The sequence below is a fragment of the Labrus bergylta genome, chromosome 1 (assembly GCF_963930695.1).
Source record: "Labrus bergylta chromosome 1, fLabBer1.1, whole genome shotgun sequence".
Lineage (NCBI taxonomy): Eukaryota > Metazoa > Chordata > Actinopteri > Labriformes > Labridae > Labrus > Labrus bergylta.
In genome coordinates, this window is record NC_089195.1 from 14,626,991 (window position 1) to 14,649,064 (window position 22,074).

At 39.9% G+C, this 22,074-nt stretch overlaps 5 protein-coding genes across 5 annotated transcripts; 3 read left to right on the forward strand and 2 right to left on the reverse strand.

The window, feature by feature from the left end:
• Positions 1 to 32: 32 nt before the first annotated feature.
• Positions 33 to 1,205, reverse strand: LOC109986896 (histone H3). Its single transcript, XM_020637755.3, has one exon. It carries the CDS (start codon positions 1,203 to 1,205, stop codon positions 795 to 797), a length of 411 nt encoding a protein of 136 aa, XP_020493411.1. The 3' UTR covers positions 33 to 794.
• A 527-nt stretch (positions 1,206 to 1,732) lies between these two features.
• LOC109986888 (histone H2A) lies at positions 1,733 to 4,887 on the forward strand. Its single transcript, XM_065954701.1, has one exon. The coding sequence runs from the start codon at positions 1,961 to 1,963 to the stop codon at positions 2,342 to 2,344; it is 384 nt and encodes a 127-aa protein (XP_065810773.1). The 5' UTR covers positions 1,733 to 1,960; the 3' UTR covers positions 2,345 to 4,887.
• A 1,488-nt stretch (positions 4,888 to 6,375) lies between these two features.
• On the forward strand, positions 6,376 to 7,690 carry LOC109986881 (histone H2B 1.2). Its single transcript, XM_029278022.2, has one exon. It carries the CDS (start codon positions 6,389 to 6,391, stop codon positions 6,758 to 6,760), a length of 372 nt encoding a protein of 123 aa, XP_029133855.1. The 5' UTR covers positions 6,376 to 6,388; the 3' UTR covers positions 6,761 to 7,690.
• Positions 7,691 to 7,817: 127 nt separating this feature from the next.
• Positions 7,818 to 11,262, reverse strand: LOC109986879 (histone H1-like). Its single transcript, XM_065954675.1, has one exon. It carries the CDS (start codon positions 9,142 to 9,144, stop codon positions 8,512 to 8,514), a length of 633 nt encoding a protein of 210 aa, XP_065810747.1. The 5' UTR covers positions 9,145 to 11,262; the 3' UTR covers positions 7,818 to 8,511.
• Positions 11,263 to 12,791: 1,529 nt separating this feature from the next.
• On the forward strand, positions 12,792 to 21,942 carry LOC109986865 (adipose-secreted signaling protein). The gene is made up of 6 exons (XM_020637719.3): positions 12,792 to 12,958; positions 15,105 to 15,185; positions 16,586 to 16,722; positions 16,860 to 17,013; positions 18,761 to 18,883; positions 19,578 to 21,942. Exons 2-6 carry the CDS (start codon positions 15,167 to 15,169, stop codon positions 19,676 to 19,678), a joined length of 534 nt encoding a protein of 177 aa, XP_020493375.1. The 5' UTR covers positions 12,792 to 12,958; positions 15,105 to 15,166; the 3' UTR covers positions 19,679 to 21,942.
• The last annotated feature ends 132 nt before the right edge of the window (positions 21,943 to 22,074 follow it).

The following is a 22,074-nucleotide window of genomic DNA, read 5'->3' on the forward strand; positions in this document are numbered from 1 at the left end:
TAGCTTATTATTGCTCTATTTCGGAAGATAAATCCACCAATTTATCCAATTTAACTATAAATCACTATTTGCTGTGTTTACATATTTACATATTAAGCAATACTACAGGTCTGTTGGGCAGTGGGCCCATCAGAGAATAAACCTTCATCGAGGCAAATAAGGTGGTGAACAAACACATCTGGAATGACCTACACAAACACGACAATGGACTATTATCGGAAATAAATTTTCTTAACATAATTATATTCCTGTATGACAACTGCATGTGTTTCTATTTGTTAGACTGGGATTTTAAACTTAGAGATACTTTTTCTCCTTTTTGTAATTTTATGACTCTCATATGGCTTATTGTAATGATTAAGTATGTGTTTCATTTCTTAGATATATCACCAGGGTTTGGATCGGAATAGGAACAAAATTAACTTAACCTTATTTGGAGCTTGGAGTTTCAAAACCATGTACATGCACAACAGCTTCCAGTGACGCAAAAAAAATCGCTATTTTCCATCATTGGAGGCTCTTTTTCAGACTCAGAAATAGAAAGATTTCCCATCTCAGGGAAAAACGAAGGCGGGATGCACAACCATTGGGAAAAATAAATAAATAAATAAATACTGCCAGGTTTCTAATGATATGAAGCTCAATGCAAATTGACAGAGTATCCCGTTAAGTTCCAGATGCATGATGTTTAGTGTCAATTCAAAAATGTATTTCAGTGTAGGATGAATCTCTTCAGTGTGAGGTAGGTGGCTCTTAAAAGAGCCGTTGTGGATGTTGTTTAAGGAGCAGATAGTTTAAGCTCTCTCTCCGCGGATCCTTCTGGCCAGCTGGATGTCTTTGGGCATGATGGTGACCCTCTTGGCGTGGATGGCGCACAGATTGGTGTCCTCGAAGAGACCGACCAGGTAAGCCTCGCTGGCCTCCTGCAGAGCCATGACGGCGGAGCTCTGGAAACGCAGATCGGTCTTGAAGTCCTGAGCGATCTCACGGACCAGACGCTGGAAGGGCAGCTTGCGGATGAGCAGCTCGGTGGATTTCTGGTAGCGCCGGATCTCTCTGAGAGCCACGGTACCAGGCCTGTAACGATGAGGTTTCTTCACGCCGCCGGTGGCCGGGGCGCTCTTACGGGCAGCCTTGGTGGCCAGCTGCTTCCTGGGGGCTTTACCTCCGGTGGACTTACGAGCGGTCTGCTTGGTTCTTGCCATCTTCTCTTCTTTCTCTGAATAGGAGAAAAAGTGTAATGAAAGCAGCGGAGACGAGCTGCTCTTAAAGCGGAGGAGCGGATGTGAAACTGTGACGCTGCTTCAGAGCTCTGGCCTCTGATTGGTCACGGACTGCTCCTCGAGCTCAGCCCAGCCGGGGGGAGCGATGCTGCATTCAAGTGCTGCTCGGGTGGTCAAACTTACGAGTTGAGAAGTCGTTATTTCAGTACAAAAAGTCTAAATATTGTAACAACAGCACAAAACAGCGCTGATTCAAGACGATCAGTGAAATGTAACTGTTAAAAGTTACATTTGAGCAAAACTTGTATGTGCAATAGGCCTACATGAATTAATAAAAAGTATGTTACCATTAACAACAAGTTTCCGAGTTGTAAAATGCGCATGAACACCTGCTCGAGTTGGAACAACAACTTGGAAAATAATTAGGTGCCCGACTTGATGACAGAGTCGTCATCACCTGGGGGCAAAATATGTTTTGTTAATGTTTTTGATGTTACCGACATCACATGAATGCAGCACGAGCCCCTGCCTCAATCTCCGCTGCTAATTGGAGAATTGTTTTTTCAAACTGTCCGCCAAATCTTGAAGTGGTCCGCCCTCTGCTGCCCCACTAGAGGCCTCTTTTCTGATTGGTCCAGCGGATCGACCCCGCGCGCTCAGTGGGCTTATAAAGCCGGTTGTAGCCGAGTATCGAGCATCATTTCTCTGAGCTTTAACTCAAGAAAGAATATCCCAAAATGAGTGGAAGAGGTAAAACCGGCGGCAAAGCCAGAGCAAAGGCAAAGACTCGCTCTTCTCGGGCCGGACTCCAGTTCCCGGTCGGTCGTGTTCACAGGCTGCTCCGCAAAGGAAACTATGCTCAGCGTGTGGGAGCCGGTGCCCCCGTCTATCTGGCGGCTGTGCTGGAGTATCTGACCGCTGAGATCCTGGAGCTGGCCGGTAACGCAGCCCGTGACAACAAGAAGACCCGTATCATCCCCCGTCATCTGCAGCTGGCTGTCCGTAACGACGAGGAGCTCAACAAGCTGCTGGGAGGAGTGACCATCGCTCAGGGCGGCGTGCTGCCCAACATCCAGGCTGTTCTCCTGCCCAAGAAGACCGAGAAAGCCGCCAAGAAGTAAACATCCACAACCGGCTTAAATAAACACAACGGCTCTTTTAAGAGCCACCCATCTCTTCAACAGAGACGCTAATTCCTTTACCGCATGATTACAATTTCATCAAAACATCATGAACGTTTCCTCAAAGACATAATATAGAATAACAAGTTTGTAACTTATGTAAAGATATTAAGTGAGATTGTTGAAGTGGGGGGGAAGTAAGTTGTGAGCTTTGTCTAAATTTAGTTGATGCTGCAGTAGGCCAAGATAAGAATAGGGAAGCTGAAAATATAGCTTGCAATCACATCAACCATGCTAAAACCTGAATGTGAAAGGCCTTTTTTGATGTATGTTGGCCTCAGCCAGAATGCTAATTTAATAATCTATTTTATAGAAGTAGAGAAATTTACATAAAGTAATTATCCAAGAACAAGTAAAGAAAATACAGCTATTTATCCAGAATGCTACACGGTAATGAAGTGTATACAGTGCTGATTATCAAACCAAAGACCTGGGAGAATCTCTCCTGATAAAATAGCCTACTTCAATGTCGGCACATCAAAGTTGGCAAATTTAACCCAATCCCAAGACTGCAACTCTTATTTAATATGTTATCAAACTAATTACTGTCGCCATGCATTGATGAATTGCAAAGCTTTGATTAAAAGTCGAAAGCATTTACGGAAGTCAGAAACACATCATCTTGAATTTTAATCTGCATTCGTTCATCATTCATATAACTAAGCTCAAAACCAGTCATTGTCCTGGTTTTAGATCTATGGCACAGTTTTCTGTGAAACATATTGAGCAGCTAATTGAGCACAACTTTCCAGCATGAAGTTCACTTTTCTTCACAAAGAGAATGAGAAACTAATTTGTCCCTGCTGCCATGACCTTTTAAAATAACTTATCATTTTGCTTCAGCTTTCATCTGTTTCCTATCTACTGTGTTTGAGAATTTACTGTAGTGAGAGTCTAATATTTGTCAGTGAGTTAGAGTTTTGATAGATTGAATTATGTCTGAATAAGAGTTTGTACGTCTATAAACCTATTCAAATCCACAATTTTACTAGCACATTTTTACTGTAAATATAAACATGTTCAATCTCACTGTAACATTCAGTTACGGTAAGACTGTTTTACTTTAAAAATTAATTACAGTAGTGATGCTGTAAATCAACAATTTACAATAAAATGTCTAACAGTGAACACATGTACAGCCTCCTGTTATGTTGGTCTGTAACACATTTTGTGTTTTATGATTATGACTGTTGAGTTGCTAAGATCACACTTCCTCAGTTGTACGTTTACAGAATTTGACTTTACAACAGACAAGCAAAGAAAACTGGACAATAGGTCTTTGATTTATCCCTGTTAAAAAGATCATGTAGAAACTCACTTCCTTACTAATTAATCATTGATTTTCAGGGTGTAACACAGGGTTAATGTTGAGTTTTATGTTCTCAATCACATATAAATATACATGATGTGATGTATAGCAGGTCAGGAGGCTAACAGCTTGAATGTGCGGTTAACAGACCATCCAACAAGTTGATGCTTCATTTTTTTTCGGTAAGTGATATAGTAGTGTTATATTTACTGCTTACTCATGTGTCGGTATTTATATTTACGGACCTAGCTTGTTTAGCGTTAGCTTATAAACCAGTCGGCTAACTGTACTCAGTGTAGCCCATTATTTACATTATTTACATTATTTACAATGATTCAAAAATGTTTGTTGTTAAGATATTGAAAATAGTGAGTTTGTGTGATGTTAGAAGCTAAAGGTTCACCTCGGTGGTTATCTGACGTTATGATGAATGTTATACTCCACGTAAATGTCAACATTGAAAAACAAACTTTGTAGTAATTATCTGTCAGTACTTAAACTAAACTCAACTGAACCTAACATGCTGTATAGGTTATAGAGGATGACATTAATGGTTGACGTAGTGTCTTAAGATTTGAGCAAACTGTTAACAAATTTTAAAAAAAATCAATTTGTATGAGTTCAGGGAAATTTAATCTGGTTATTAATATAGTTGTTAATCATTACAGATGCTCTTACACAGAATATAGCAGTATAAATATAAAATATAAATAACATATGGAATGAAAATAAGATATAAAGCAATTAGTACAAGAAATAGTTTGAAGAATACAGCCATGTACCGAGCTCATGTTAATAATAAATGAGTTACTGTATGTTCTGTACTAAAGCACAGAGAGTTGGGACCTGTTAATGATTAAAATAATTCAGGTTATATTTGTTTCATGTTAAGATGAAGTACTATCCACAATAAACTGCTTAATTTTTCCTCACAAAATCTGAGACCATTTGATGTGGAATATCATTGTGTGAGTGAGAGAGCTGAAAACAGCATGATTACAATAAGGTTTATCTTCTTAACTTTGAACAGATGTTGATTATCTGAATACTGTACCTTTGTTGTCTGGGTAGTACACTGTTGAATTTATAAATGTGCTCTTACACGTAAATGAATACAGAAAATGCACAAAAAAATGATTTAATGAATAACTGATATTTTCTCTCTTTCTTTGCCATCCTGAAGACCCCTCACTAAAAGTCCATGTTCTCCTGGATCCATGTCACATGCTCGAGCTTCTTCAGAATGACTTTTCAACAGTTGATTGATTGATCTTGATCTTATTTACTGTTGGTGTATCTTGATTTAAGAATGGGGCTGTGTTTAAGGGCATATTTTGCAATGACTCTGTTCCATCCCACTTTCAGAAATGAACTACATTAGTATTTGGTAAAAAAAAAATGTCAAAAGAATAAGAAGTTGTGTAAAAGTAGACTTCCTTCCCTAAGCTATTGAGTTGAGCATTAATGCACATTTTAGTCTTGTCATTTCAAATCTGAAATGTATACTCATAAGTAGACATAAAGGAGTGCATTTATATAGAAATATTTATTTAATCTGAAAAACCACATTCAAAAAGCCTGCAACTCATAATAATAGATGCCAGTCTTAAACACATTTTTTTCTAATACTTAAAGTTTTTGGTGTGAAGCTGACACTGACCACAGACTCCATGACTTCATGGGGTTCTAGAGAAAACAAATGTCTTATAATAAAAACAAAACATTAATTTTCAATTGTCATGTTCACCCACGTCGCTGTTGACATTCTCTGACAGTCTCACAGATTTATTTACAGTCTATGGATAAAACTTTGCTAACACTGACAAAGTCTAGTAATTGCTCTGACTAATAACTAATAACCATAGATGTATATTTTAAAAAGTGTAGTTTTAAGACTTTAATTAAATATTTGGGTTGAAGATAATTCGTTTTAATTGTGTTGTAGAAAAGTTAAATGTTAACTTATTGTTTATAGAAATAACTCAGGACGAGCAGGAAAGCAGTATTGGATGATAGCAGCCTAGCCGTAAGCTATGCTGTGAAGTGGACTGCTAACGTCGAGCTGAATGGGCGGAGTTAAGTCCCGCCGGTCCCGCCTTACTGCTGTAGTTAGGTTGATCCGAAGTTAGGTTGAGACTGCAAATCCAATATGGATGCGGCCCTCGATTGAACTCATTTGCTGCCTATGTCACAGACGGGTCAGGGTTCGTCCAGTAATTACAGTCTGTGGTTGTACTCCATGGCTGCTGACGAAATGCTGTTCCAGTTAGCTGTGCAGAAGAAATGAATAAAAGGTCACGTGATAATATCAAAGTGTGATTCTTGGTAACATGGCTGACGAAGCAGCCGACCCACCAGTTGAAGCAGTCAACCCCACAAGTCACTTAAAGCTCTTTGAGGGTCACTTATGCCTTTCTCTGTGTTGTTATGGCCCAAAGTTATATATTTTCAAAGGGTCCAGACTCCATGTATTGTCTATACTGTTGAGTAGGACTCAGCCTTCCTTCCCCCACTGCTACTCAGCCTCACGCGCTCCAATCTCAGCCAATCCTGTGCGAGCAACAGCACATTTCATTTGGGGGCAACAGCACATGTTATTTGCATCAAGACCCTATATAGGCAACGACGAGACAACCAGATACCTATCCGTCTTTGTCTCTTACTCGATACCGGCCATGCCTGATCCAGTGAAAGCGCCCAAGAAGGGCTCCAAGAAAGCTGTTACGAAGACCGTCAGCAAGACCGGCAAGAAAAGGAGAAAGTCCAGGAAGGAAAGCTATGCCATCTACGTGTACAAGGTCCTGAAGCAGGTCCACCCCGATACTGGAATCTCTTCTAAGGCCATGGGCATCATGAACTCCTTCGTGAGTGACATCTTTGAGCGTATCGCCGGGGAGGCTTCCCGTCTGGCTCATTACAACAAGCGCTCCACCATCACCTCCAGGGAGATCCAGACCGCTGTCCGCCTGCTGCTGCCCGGAGAGCTGGCTAAGCACGCCGTGTCTGAGGGCACCAAGGCCGTCACTAAGTACACCAGCTCCAAGTAAAACTACCGATCAATTAACAAACAACATCCAAAGGTCCTTCTAAGGACCACCCACTTCTTTCAGGAAGAGCTGAAATACCTGTACGAAATGAAAATGTTTTATGATCTCAGTCTCAGATGTTGGTCGTGCTCAGGAGGAAATGTATTTTAATGATTATTCAGACTGATGCAATTGTAGGTACAGGTTTACTCTAAGAAACCAAATGACTTAAACTTAACGAAATCCATAACAAACTCAGAAATGGTTTCTGTTTGTAACCAGGTAATGCCGACAATAAGGTCCACGAGACAAATATCTAGCACGGACACATTACTGGGCTTTGCTCTGCAGAAAAACTAGTGATGGGAAAAGCAGTTCAGGAAAGTGATTCGTTATGTACTTCTCTGCACTTCTGTCTGTGATTCAGAATTTAATAAGTTGAAACACAGCCAAACGTTTAGTTCTGCTCGCGATCGTACTGAGAACAGCCGGTGGTGAGTAATAAGTCAGTACGGATCACGGACATGAGAGGGAGGGCGGGCTTTGAGCGACTCTTGCGGTCTAGAGAGAGATACGGGACGGGAGAGAGGAGAGCGCAACTGAAGTTGAGAAATGAACAACTCTTTTCAGTAAGTGTTTCAGTTCAGCTCGTTCACCCAGATCACGGACTACACATCACTAGAAAAGACTAGCCTTAAAATACAAATATCCTCTACTATAGCCAACTGTATGTCCAATATAAACTGTTTATTAGCATGTCAAAGGACGCAACAAATAATGTACTCCGCCAAGCGTATTGGCTTTTATTTCTAATGTATTCTTAAGAGTGATGTGTTACTTTTTTGTTGTTGTTTTTTTTTACATTTTTTTTTTAATTATTTAAATTAACAAGCTTTGTTTTAAATGTTCAAATGCCAAAATGAATGATCAATAAACCGACTTTCAAAGCAGTCACTTAAGTCATGTTTTTTTTCTTTAACGTGGCCCTAATCCTCCGTCGTCAAATCATGTGCCGATAAATAACAACCTTGTGTTTATGACTCACAGTACCAGTCTTATCAGTGAAGGATTCAGAGAAAACTATACCACTGATTATAATAATTGACACCAATTTTCATCGTCTCTAAAATAACACAGGACGTTTACAGAAATTAACCAAGCAGCTAAAACTACTTTATCCTGTTTATTCGTGTATAGAAATATCCTGTTGGTTATCTAATTAGTCCTCCATGGAACATATCATTTCAAATTGTAATGGGCCTTAATTTATACTCCTTTTGTTTTCAAATTTGTATAATTAAGGGGTATTATAGTTCAAGCTCTTTATTCCACCTGTCCATGTCAACTTCTGCTTAGGGCATTGGCAAGGTAATTGAAATGTTAGTGAACAGTTAATGTGTTCCCAGACCTCTGGTTTGTGCCTTTTATACTACAGTTCAACATTGTTTTTTCTCCAGGTAATGATTTGGGTAGGTTTAGAGTCCATTTAATCTCCAACCTTTTCATTAATCGAATCTACCATTAATCCATGTGCAGAGTACTTAACTTTAATCTCTCACATGGACAATTTATTATTAAGTTATTATTTTCCTTGGTACTGATCTATTAATAACTTAATTCCATCCATATAAAATACATTGAAGTTGAATTATTATCTGATCTAAATTTACTTTATAAAACAATTAATACATTTGACAGGTAGGAATGAACTCTTATGTTTGATGTGGGTGGCTCTTAAAAGAGCCGTTTTAGTGGGGTCGCTGATTGACAGCTCACTTCTTCTTGGGTGCTGCCTTCTTGGTTTTGGGTTTGGCGACCCTCTTAGCGGGGGCCTTCTTGGCAGCGGGGGCTTTCTTGGCTGCGGAGGGTTTCTTTGCTGCGGGGGCCTTTTTCACTGTCTTCTTGGGGCTCTTGGCGGCCTTCTTTGGGCTCTTGGCTGATTTCTTGACAGCTGCGGGTTTCGTGACCTTCTTCGGGGACTTCTTGGCGGCTGCTGGCTTCTTAGCTGCCGATGCCTTGGGCTTCTTGGCCGCCGCAGGTTTCTTAGCTGCGGGCTTCTTGACTGCTTTAGGAGCGGCTTTCTTGGCTGCCGGTTTCTTTGTCTTCTTCTCCTCGGCCTTCTTGTTCATCTTGAACGAGCCGGAGGCTCCGATCCCCTTGACCTGGATCAGAATCTCCTTAGCCACCAGGCTCTTGATGGCGACTTTGACGCGGCTGTTGTTCTTCTCCACATCGTAGCCTCCGTTAGCCAGGAGCTTCTTGATGGCGGCCACGGACACGCCGCTCCGCTCCTTGGATGCGGACACATATTTCACGATGAGCTCGCCGACGCTGGGGCCGGTCTTCTTCGGCTTGGGGGCCTTCTTCTTTGCCTCTTTGGCCGGGGCTGGTGCTACTTCTGCCATAGTTTTCTCGGAGTGTCTCTCTCACAGGAAGTGGATCAACTATTGGGAGTCCCTGCTCTCGAGGCTGCCCTTAAACCCACCATGAGAACCGTAGAGACTCAACCCACCCCGCGTCTCTGTGCCGTGTTAAAATCGGTCAACTTGTGTTTTCTGTCGGTGATAAAAATAGTCCTAACTAAATGTAGGAGCCGTGCTGAAGGCTGAAAGTGAAGGAGCTCATAGGGGACTTGTGTCTCTTCATATTGAAGTCATGTTGAGCTCTGCTGCTCGATCATTTTTCTTTGTGGAGCCTCCAAACCTCACACATTCACCGTCCCGACCAGCTCTGCTCGGCGGCTTTTCACGCTCATTTCTCTCCTAAAATCATTAAAATCACATCAGAGCTCCATGAAAAGTCGTTTTCCTGCAGCTGCGGATGTTTGTTCAGAGACTCAGAGTGAAAACAAACATCTGTTGATGATCACTTTATGATAAAATCACGTTTTTCTGATGGCAGCAAACACACTGATGATGGCTGAGGTCTGGGCTGCAGTTTGGTCAGACTGCTCACTGACACCGTGAACATTTCAGCTGATTTTCATAATAAATCAATAAAAACTGAAACACTTGTATTTCTCATGGGGAAAAGGTGAGTTTTAGAGTTTATGTTTATTGATCCTTTGTTTGTCTGCTGTATGGAGCTCAGTAAGTTATGAATAATTAAACATGATCAGTGCTGAGATAAACTCAAAGGTAGACTGAGTTTCACAGTTCCTCAGAACTAGCATAGGCTAGCCTATACACATATCTATAAGAGATTAGACTAAATGTTATTTGTTAATTAGCCTAATTCAAAATATTTCTGTATCCACATCAATCCATATTCTGTGCAAAATATGCATTTTAAAACAAAAATGTTGTTTTCCGAGTATAAAGTGCGTGTGCCTTACTGAAGGCTTAAAAATGTAAAATCACGTAGATTTTTACATTTCATACATTTTAAAGCAGATGGAAAATATTTACTTAACTTATTACTTTTTCTTCTTAAACAGGAAATGACAAATATTATGTTAGAAACTTGATCATCAAAATCACAGTTTTTAAAATAATAGTTTTATTATTCGAAGACTTTCACATTTGTGCTATAATGTTCAATATTTAGATCAAATAACTTTTATTGTAATTTTAACTTCTCATGGCTGTATAACCACAGGCTGAAGTCTTAACACAAATGAAGCCTATAAATTGTTTTGTTTTCAACATTTGGACACAAATAAAATGTGGTTAAATCGTTCAGATTTTTTGTGGCCGAAATTTGAACTCATTTAAAACAAAATGCATTAACTCGCATTGCATTTCAATTGACAACAGAAGGAAAGGGGTGTTGATATTTTATTTTTAGTGTGTTCACCATGATGAATTTATCAAAGATAATAAAATAAAACGTTCTTAAAATCCTTCACTTTGAGCCAGTTTCAATCATGCAGACATCTTGTTGATTTTTTTTTTCTTAGGTTCATTGTTCATTCAGTTCCTGTTTTTTGTCAAAATGTTGATAAAGTGATGGAATATAAGATTGGGAGACTGTATATTGTGTTTTATTTTGAAATTGATCAACAAATTGTATAAACTTGTAGTATTTTTGAATGGTCGTGCATCCAGCCCTCATTTCCCCCTGAGACTGGAAAGTTCTGTATTTCTAAGTCAGAAAAGGAGCTTCCAGTGATGCAAAATGACATTTTTTGAGTCACTGGAAGCTGTTGTGGTTAGCGGGGTGAAACTACAACGCTAGTTCCTCATATTTTTGACCACTGAAGCTACAGACCTATCACAGATCAGTGGATGGGAACTCACTCCCAAAATTGAAACTTAATGTCCGCCATATTGCTTGGAAGCTATGCTAACAGGCTCTATGGAGAAAGCTGATAATGGCAAAAAGATATAAATATAGCCGGCTGCCGGGGCCACTATGCTATGCTAGCAGCTGTATGGATACAGACACAGAGTCTGTTTTCTGCCAGGAATTTCCAAGATCAATTCTGGAAGAAATCTCTGAATCTGTTGAGGAAATGGCCTCATGTGTTAAAGTAAATATGTCTCTAAATGTTTTTATTACTATATTTCTACTGCTATATTGAATATTTCGGAGAAACTGTAAAGATCGAATTTCCCTCTGGGATTAATAAAGTATTTTTGATTCTGATTCTGAAATAGAAGGGAGTGGGAGTGGCCTGCGGTGCTGTGCATTCTGGGATTTGGTTTCTTTCATCCACATGAGCCAAAAAGACAATTTCTGCCTTTTCTCGGCCAAGAAGGCACCAACTTCAAAATTTATTTCACATTTCTACTACATATATGACCCAATGTCAATACAGATTCATGTTTCAACGTGTGAAGTATCCCTTTAATATGGGACAATGGGTTCAGAGCATGACTGTAGAAAACATGGACATGGCCTCAGTGACATCACAATATGTGGTTTTATAAATAGGCAAAAGTAGCCAATTGCCATGGGGGCCTGGCGATATAGTTGCCCTTGGGCAACTATATCGCCAGGCCCTATATCGCCAGGCCCCAACATGCCATCCTCTGAGAAGGCACTGGCATGTTCACTGAACTTTTTGAATAAGCTCAGAATTAAATGCAAAATGTAAATCTGCAAAAACATGAGCACCGACACAAGTTAAGACAGGAGAAGTGACATGGTTGGAGGGCCCCCCAATTGATTTTTGTCTATAGGGCCCCAACAGACTCTAGAATCGTCACTGCACAGAGCTAAACATAAACGTTAGGTGATGCTGCATTCAGCTGTTACGCATGCAGACTTTGAAACTGACTTCCAGAGGATCGGAGAATATTGATATTTTTAAACAAAATCTAAAAAGTGATTTATTCAGTCTGGCTTTTGTGTGCTTAATAATTTCAGGGTTATGATTTATTTACTTATTTTATTTACACTATCGTTATTCTACTAAATTTACATTTTGGTCTTTTGGTGTTTGTATTTAGGCCATTTCTTAACATTTCTTATTTTAGCTCCGCTGTGTGATTAACAAAGGTTAATCTTATTTTATCTTAACACATTATTAATTTATAGGCCTATATTTTTTTTTATTATACAAATATAAAATATGTTTTTAATTCATCCAATAATAAAATTGTATTGTATTTTACTAACATTCAAATATTATTTTGTATGTCTATAACTTTTTACTTCAATGCTTGGTCTTTTATTTCTTGTCTCTTATTGTTTTTATTGTCCATATTTTTTATTTTAATGCTATTTCCTTGAATTCTTATTGGTGTGCATCTAACAAATTCACTTTTGTCAAATCACTTTTTTTTTCTCCCCTGCAGCACTTTGAACTGCAATTGAAGTCTGAAAGATGCTACCGGTAAATCAAGTTGATCGATTGAGAGCTGGATGGATGGATGGATTGATTGATTGATTGATTGATTGATTGATTGATTGATTGATTGATTGATTGATTGATTGATTGATTGATTTTTGCGCACTTATTACACTAACTCCTCAAACTATAACTCTGCAGATGAGTTATAAAATCCGGAATAGGCTACTAAATGAAGAGCCATTTCACCACATTGCTGGGCCGTGTCCCATAAACTGCCTCGCGGGACGCCTCGCGCGAGTCCGCTGTGAAGGCACACGCCCGCGCGCGCACGCAGCATGTTTGATCCTCGCCTCTGTCTGTACGTCGCGGCTGCATCTCAAGGACAGAGTGTTTTCTGTCTCTGTTCAGCTAACGACGTGTCACCGCTGCTGCGATGGCTGTAGAGCTGCACTGAAAAACGTCCTGCTCATCTTCGCTGAGAGGTACGTTCACCTGTGATGTTGTTAGCGATGACTGATGGTCTGTTTTGTAGGAGGGAGGCTGCACGGTGCGCGACAACAAGGCGTGTGTATCTGTGTTTTGTGTTTAAAGGAGCATAGACGCATGTAGATATCTGATTCCTCTATGTCCCAACAGTTATGGGACACTTATTAAATCAAAATCAGGCCTGTTTCTTTTCTCCTGCTCTCCATAAATCAACATCACTTCCCTCACAATGACGAAGCGATTATGGCCTCGCCAAAAATGTTTATGTCTCCTAAAACCATGGGAATGATTTTCAAGGGAACATAGATAGATAGATAGATAACGTAAAAGTAGGTCAAACTGAAGAAGATTTAAAAAATCCGACATTTTTTTCAGAAACGTTTTATTTTTTTTACTGATTTTAAGTTTGTGCTAAACTTACTATGTGCATAAACATGGGTAATGAAGGACAAGGAGTAGACAACGTAATTATAACCTACTAAAACAGCCCATTTTACATTGATACATGAATCAACCATTTCCTGCATTTGTAACTAAAAACATTTTATCTCAGTCTCAGATGATGATCATGTTTTCCATACAGATATCTTTTGTAAATTCTAGCTATTGTTGCAGGGGGGCACCCTATTTCTTGTTATTAACATCTTACTTGTCTGCAAAACATTTGGTTAGGCCTAAATGTCCATCATTATACACCTAGCAATCGGATTGGACAAGAGGCATTGCAGTGAGGATGTAGCAGAACAACATCACTGACTTTCGTGTGCTCCTCGGATGGTCGAGGTTTCAGAGTTGGGAAGTCGTTCTTCCGACCTCGGTGTGTTCACGTGCTTTCAATTTGGAAAGCCGGAATGAATCAGTGTTAACTTTTCTAACTTCTAGGTCACTCTTGTTAAAAACAACCAATGGTAATGCCATATTATAAATTATATTGGAGCAAAAACGCAATACATTAATAATTTAAAAGTAAAAAAAAACATTTGTTTCCCGCAATGTTGATGATGAGTAGGCTTTGACGTCAAGTCGGGAATCAAATTCTTCTCGAGTTTGAGTTTTTGTTTCAACATGAGCAGGCGTTCACGTGCAAACTCGTTTTTCTGATGTGTCTGACACAACATGAATGCAGGTGATGTGCCTCAAACAAATGAATCAGATAGACATCTCTTTCCAGATGTAAGCTTATGGGGGTATTATTTGACCCAATGGCATCTTGTGACACTGCAATACCTGGTCCGGCCACCATGTGAAATGGGCTTCAATGGTCAGCGCACTTCCTGGGGGCTTGGATAGCAGCCTACAGCCACAGTTCAATGGTAACAGCGGATTTCACCAGTCAGAGATGTTGTTGTGACACCCTAAGGTTTTTTGTAGTAGATCTTTTTCAGGAGATCATAAATAAGCCATATTTTTCTTCAGGTTGATATTATAAACTTTGGGCAGGAGCATTTACGATAGTTTCAAACTCAGGAAGCTTGTGGAAAGTCTACCTTGAATGGCTAACAATCGATTCGCTGTGGAAAATGTATCACTCCGCTTCAGCAGGAGTTCTGAATACTTTAAAATGATTGACATTTACAGCTGACAGCGTTTTCCCATCTCATTCCTCATGACTCAAACAACAGACCCTAATTTCATGGGTTTCATGATCAAATTCATTCAGTCGTGTTTTATACATATTCCCAGAGTGGATTTTTCCACCCAAACTCCCTCCATGTCCATCAATTTGTATTTTAGTGTTGTTTTTTGCACGCGTTGAGCCATTCTTCTGTTGTAATTTAAATATCATCCCTCTCCCCCCCACCTATCCTTAGACGAGTATAGGCTTTACGTAATTCTAAAGTGTGAACTACAGCGCTCAGATGGCCTTGAGTCTTTTCCTCTTGTAATATTTTGCTCTTGGATTGCTGCATCCAACTGTGAGGAACTTTCCGTTTTGGTGGATTTGGTGCCCCCCTGTGGACAAAGTGTGAAGCATGTAGTCCCATTAAGAGCGCTGAAACATCCAGATTTGGAAACCTTTAAAAGATTGTATAGCCTAGTACTCAGGTTGACCCTTTCCAGTTTTTCTTAAAAAGTGAGCCGGAGCACCTGATCCTGTGCAGAGGTGTCATGTTGGCTCTTTCTGTTTCTCCCCGTCCTCAGGAGGTCAGTGATGACATCACTCGGATATCGTCTAACTGATCCAAATTCCTAACTGCATCACCATGGCAACGGGAAGAAAAGGTAAGATTGTGTGTGTGTGTGTGTGTGTGTGTGTGTGTGTGTGTGTGTGTGTGTGTGTGTGTGTGTGTGTGTGTGTGTGTGTGTGTGTGTGTGTGTGTGTGCGTGTGCGTCACATGGGGACTGTTGGCCATCGCCATTATCGTCTTATCTTTCATGTATATATATATATATATATTCTTTTAGATTAAAAAATAGCGAGATGTATTTAATATTAGAGCTAAAAATAGTAAGATAAAGGGTAAAAAAACCTATCTGAGAGTGTTTGTGATGACCTTCACTAGTTCGGCGTTCATACAGTTATGTCTGGCTGCAGACACCAGGGGGCAGTGTTCCTCCTGATTTCATGTTCAGATATTGAATTGCAGGAAGAATCGGTGGAAGAAAAGGCTTCACAAATGGGTCATAGGAAAGGGAGGGGCGCTAAATGTTCTCATTTTCTGCCGCAAATGGCTCTGCTCTTTTTTTTCTTTTAAGTCTGAGCAATGACAATAAAGGCACACAGCTCTGTGCAACTTACTTGCACAGAGTAATGCATCAAAACACTATTATACTAAATAAGAACAAAAATACAAAATTACTCTAACCGGACTCACAGAGATTAAAGTCCTGGACGTCTTTATTAAATGTTTCTCCGCTCTCTATGCTCTCTTTTCATTATTTTGTAACTTTATCTTAACCCTACATTTTCTGAGCTCCCGCAGATTGTTTTCATCTGCAGCATGTCAGCATTAGGTAGGGGAGAAAATGTACAGATTTAGATGACCTAAAATTATGGAAAGATGTCCAACAGGTCTGCCTTCACCACAGCAGTGATAATAACACAAACTATGTATAAAGCACTTTTGAGAAACTAAAGAAACTTCAAAATGACGTATGCTTACATCCCCTGACACCTGAAGAAAATCAGAGATAATATGATAAACTGCAAGTTTTGAGCACGTGTGACCCTTGCTCAGCACACGGGACACTAGTTATATTTCTAAAAACAGCAAATTCTTAGTCAGAACGTCAATTCACTGATGTTTCGTTGTATTTAGAGAATATTTCCCTTTACACTGTAGAACAAAAGTATAAAAATGACTGGCAGCTTCATATTTTCAATACGGATGGGTCAATAATAAGTATATATCAGGCTTCTTTGTCCTTGAACCCAGTCTGGACACTAAAGGAAGTGCCCTGAATTCTCGTAAATATGTGTCTTAATTTTGAAAAAATAGTTTGTGTTGGACAGTGATCTTCTGCTAAAGTAACTATTGTTTACCTGGTGCTCTTCTTTAGTTAACCAATTTCCCTTTTTTTTATATAGGATATCTGCTTTGACTTTTGACGTATTTTCATTACATCATGATCATGCTTGATTGTTGGGATATTTAAGGTGTATCGTCTCTTTGTCATTATAGACTCCACCTCCAAGGCGGGCGGGGTGCGTTTCCCTGATGACGATGAGCCCCCCGGCTCCCCAACACGGAGAGATGACCACTCAAATCTCTCGTCTCTCACTGCTGTCCTCGAGAAGGATGGCAGCTACTTGGTCAAGGTTTGTCCGTGTTTTTGGCTCTCTTGGTCTGTTGTGTATATGTGTGGCAGATTCTCAACGGTTCCTCGCAAGCTGAAGGGGGATCCGGTGGGTTGTCCAGAGTATGAAACTATAACAACTACCCCCTCCCTCACTAGGCTGGTTTCCTGAAGAGCCATCACTGTTATGAGATCGTCTTCACTGTCCCCGATGTCCCCACAGTGGGAAAAGAGCTCTCCTGTCTTCCTTCCTGCTCTCCATCTCGGAAACCTGCCAGCCTCCGGATTCACCGTATAAACTCGACATTAGAAGGTGAGTTAAAAAAAACCATTGTGACAAAACCAAATACGTGCAAAACATGAAGAACAGAAGAAATGCATTGAAACTACAACCATTTGCACTATCACGCTATGTCCTCATCACAATATTGAACAACGTATGGATGGACACATCTCAGACTTCTTTCATATCGGGCAGGCCCAGTTGGTTTTATGTTTTGTTCTTTGCCTTACCGAAAAATCAATTACCCTTCAGAGATAAATTGACCCTTTTTTCAAGCCCCGCCCTCACCAGGAAGTAACCCTCTGTCAAGTCCAGCCCTTATACTGTTAATAGGTAAGACCAAATCTTATGTCACCAGGCTCCTTCCCATTTGAAATAAGTAAAAATCCCCCACGATTTCAAAGACTTTAATTTTTTTTATTGATTTGATTTGTAAAGATAAAGTAGGGTGTATGAGGGCAACTCAGAATCTCTAAAAAAAACTGTAAAAATGTCACCCCAACACACTGAAAAGAATTAGCCCAGGCTAAAGTCTGTCTAACTGGATGTAGCCCACCATCGATTGTTAAGAGAGGCAGCCCTCTGATTGGTGAGTCCACGGACCAATCAGAAAGCCAACAAAGGGTCAATAAAGTTTAAGGTTGATGTGGATACGTGCATGGATGGTCTGGTTGAAATAGGGAGCTTTTCACCAAGTCTGCACCAGGTTGTCTTACTCTTGGTCTACCACAATGATTTCCTGAATGCACGGTGGCAGTTTTCATATTGATTCATTCACAAGTCGATCCATGAGCATCTTTGTTGTATTCGTCATCAGACACTAAAGACAGGGCTGACTACAACACACTCGTAAAACAGAGATGGAAACATGAGCAGACCTCTGTTTCAGACTTTATTGTTTTCTGCTAACACAGGCAGGTTTACAGTCTCATTACTGGTTTAGTGGATGGTCGGCAATACTCTGTTTGGAGTTCAGCTGCATTGATGGCGGATCAGGGACTCCACGACTCCACCCCATCATTGATCATTGATGCTGCAAGCAAGGCATAACAGGGACATACGTATTCTGCCTTCAAATGGGAGTCTGTAAGCGCCATGTGATAATCCGAGAAGGAGTCCTAATGTAGGGGATCCCCTTAGAGGTCAGTTAGCACCACTATATGATGCCAAAGTTTGTGCGTTTCCTTCATCTTAAAGTATAAGATGAATTTACACATATATTCTCCCGAGATTTATAGCTCTGTAACTTTTTTTTCTCCTTTGAATGTTGGTGATGCCCTGATTTTTGCTCATACACATTTTACCATACTGTAGACGCCTGGCATTAGAAAAGACAAAGGTAGTTAACCAGCAGCTTTACATAGATTTAAGGTGGGATTTTGACTTATTCTCAGCCTTCATATCCAGCCCTCCAAAGAGGCCAAATGAAGCCTGTGCATCAAATATGCATCCGACTTTGTCTCAGGGGACTGAAGGTTTTACTGTAGTGCTGAGTTAACAATATTCTGCACATACACGAAACGTCTCAAAGTGCAGTTAAAGCACAGGAGGCGAAAATACACCTCTCCTCTGTCAGCACTTCTCTCTGATGACCCTGAACAGTGACTGATTAAAATAACCCTCCCTCTCTGCTCCTTTATTCTTATTTATCTGTTCCTCGATATCACTTTTAAATCACAGTGTCCTTGATCAGCTGGAACAGACTCTAACACACACAAATAAAACTCAAAGAATGAAAATGTTGAGTTTGATGAACCCTCTCTTTCCCCATCTTTAGGAGTGAAAGTCCAGTGTGAGTACAGGGCTCACCAGGAGGGGGTGCTGCAGGAGGAGATCACCCTGGTTACCAAAGGGAGGAAGGACAGCAGTCTGAAGGTCAGATTCCAGGCCAAGGTCATTGGTATGTACCACTCCTCTACACACACATTTACAGCTCATGGATATGTAGTCCCTTTACTAAACACTCAGACTAACACACATCCATCAAACAGCTAATTTTTGAATGCTCCTGTCAATGGAACTTAAGGCAAAATGTTTTATTTTAAGTAGTCAGTAATTTTTTTTTATGTGTGCTTCTATTTTGCTGGTTTGGTGATTTTTGAAATGTGTATTTTGTGTGTTTCTCTCCTGTCTATAAGTGCTAATCAAATTATTTTATAACTTCTTTTATATTTTTAAACTCAATCATTTTGAAATGTAAAACGTTTTTTAAGTCCTTGTGATTTTCTTGATTTGGGAATCAAAGTAATGCAAAGAATTTAACCTTATGATCGTGATGTTACCTTTATTTTTTAAAGTAGTGCTGCACAGCTACTGTGTGAAATGAAATCCTGACTCAGGATGGATACAGACCAATCTCCTAAAAACCTCAAAAATGGCTTATAGAGCGCCAAGAGGGACAAGATGTCACATGATTAACGCAGTCAAAACAACATGACTTTTTTCAATGTACAGTGCTATGAAAATAGGTATTGAGTACGGTTTTATTTATCAGCCTTATATCAAGAATTGTGTTTGTGTGTCAACCCTAAAAAAAAAGCAGGTTTTGTCTTTTCACTGTTTGCATCTCTCTCTCTCTCTCTCATTCTGTTCAGACCCACATCATGGGACTCCCGTGATGCTGGAGGGGGTGAGGTGCCTGGGTACAATGAAAGACGCTCTCACAAAGCAAAGCAGCGAGCGTAAGAGGATATGATGCAACGATACACACTTATAATAATGTACATACATGAATATATTTACTGCATATCTGAGACAGTGTTATTCAGGGCAGCGCGGGGCAGCAAAGACCAAGGAAAGTGAAACCTCTTTGATCAGCGAATAAGGGTTCTGTGGTGCTTTATTATGCTTTTGTGGTATTTGAACACATTTGTTAGAAATTAATGAATATAATAGTGTTTTTTTTCAACAACAAAATTCCTGAGAGAGAAAACTTAAACACCACCAGCTGTCCAATCAACACAACCATTACGCCTCTGTTGGTGGAGGTTCAGTGAACCAGCGCACACAAACAGAGAAACACACAAACTGTCAAATCAAAATCATGATCTGCACCACAAATAAGTCATAACCTCTATAACACAGATTTTATCTGTACAGCTGCACAACCAAGGAATGCTTTGTCTCATGCTGTCCCCTCTATACTTCTGACCTTCAGGAGCACTTTCCCAAACACTGTACAGCAATTTATTTTCTGATATACATCGAGCACACTGTAGACTTGAGCTGTTGAAATCACATAGTATTCAAAAAGCATGCTAATATTCACATATCTTAAAACAAACATGTCACCAAAAACACTTCGGTGTGTGAATGTTTGACTGATGAGAAAAAATAAGTTTTCTCTGGTTTGTGCTGCTTATTTTTTTAAAATGAGATCTTAGTTCGATGTTAATCTACCTTTATGTAGCCTGTTTCCTGTTTTATGACAGCTTGTATCAGCAGTTTGAATGTACCGTATGCTGACAGAGATTGTGGAGTTTTCCCTCCTGTACTTGCATGATGTTTTCTTTTTGTAATTAATCAACTGTCCAATTCAGATCAGGTGTGTGTTAACTTAAAAGACGAATGTGCGACTTTTTGATCCAGTAGATGTCGCTCTTGAGCACCAGCATGAAACCAAACAACAACTCTGCCCCAGCGGCAGACCTCCAGCCCCCCTCCACTCGTGTAATAAATAGTCCTTGGCTCGAGCTGCAATCACCTGTGGCCTGCATTGTTGAGTTAGCAGGCTAATGTTAGCACTCTTTAGTTAGCTCATAGCTTCACATTGCACATACATTTACACGGAATTAGCGTGATCTAAAAACTGTGACATCTAAATAATCAGTGAGTTTGTTCTTCTTCTTCTCTGTAGTCCTTGACTAAAACAGCTTTTATACACAAGGGAAGGAGCCGGCCTTTCCCTCCATGTAAACACGGCTCCGATAACAGTTCAGCTGGAGGGACTCGAGCATCTCACTCACTGTAGACAGTCATGACTCAGAGAGACATTTACAGAGGTAATACTTGATTTCTGCTTTATTAATATGTCGCACGTTCTTCCTTTAACTTCATGCTGCAACAGAGTAAAGTATAAAGTGTTTGTTACTGAACTGTATTAATAACATTTGAACTTCAGGAAAAAAGGAAGACGTAGCCAAAAGTGTAAATTACTGATCACAACTAGTTTTTTTTTATTTGTTTATTTAGCAATTTACATATTAAAGAAAATGTGAGTTGGTTGGAAAATGTGTTAATTGAGTCTCAAGCCGTTTTCACATATGCACATAATATTATGAGAATGTTGGGAGAACCTCCCCTGAAATCCTCCTGATCGGGTTGTTCACACATGCACCTCGCAGCATGAGACATGTACCTGTTGGAAAGGACTAGGGGGCAGGGGGTGTCTATTCAAGACATGGTATTAAAAGAACCATGCAGAAGTGGCAAACGAAGAATCAGAATCCGCTATAAGGCGCTTTAATAAGAATATTTGCCTTTAGTTTAGTTTAACTATGTGCATGAAGATCATACCAATCATGTGAAGACAGTCTATGGTCCTGCACCAATTGCAATGAAAAAATTTCCCCCCACCAAGATAATAGTGAAATAGTGAAAAAATTTGGCTGTTTATGTTCACATATGCAGCTCACCCCGAAAACTTCAGGAGTTTTTCAGGAGTTTTGTGCAGGTGTGAACAAGGCTTCAGAGACATCTGTAGGAATTTCTTATAAGGAATTTCTTATAAGACAAAGATCAGACGTGTCACAGAGAACAGTGATGTACAACTTCACAGGTGTGAGTATAATTCTGCAGACGCAATGAAGACTGAGTGCACATTCGTCCAGGTGGCTGTTGTCACTTCACTTTCATTTTAACTCAGTTTAGACTTGAAGTCATCTCTACTTTAATTTTTATGTCAAATTAATTCTGCTTCATGTTGCATACCATCATATTAAACTCACGAATCAGCCAATCTCATGGTGTCCATTGTCTTGTCCTGATGTTTCTTATCTGTGTTACAGAAATGACCACAAAAGTATTCGCCGGAGATAATCAGCCTAATGTTAAGGCTTTAGTATATTTTTTGATATGGTTAACTTTAACCAT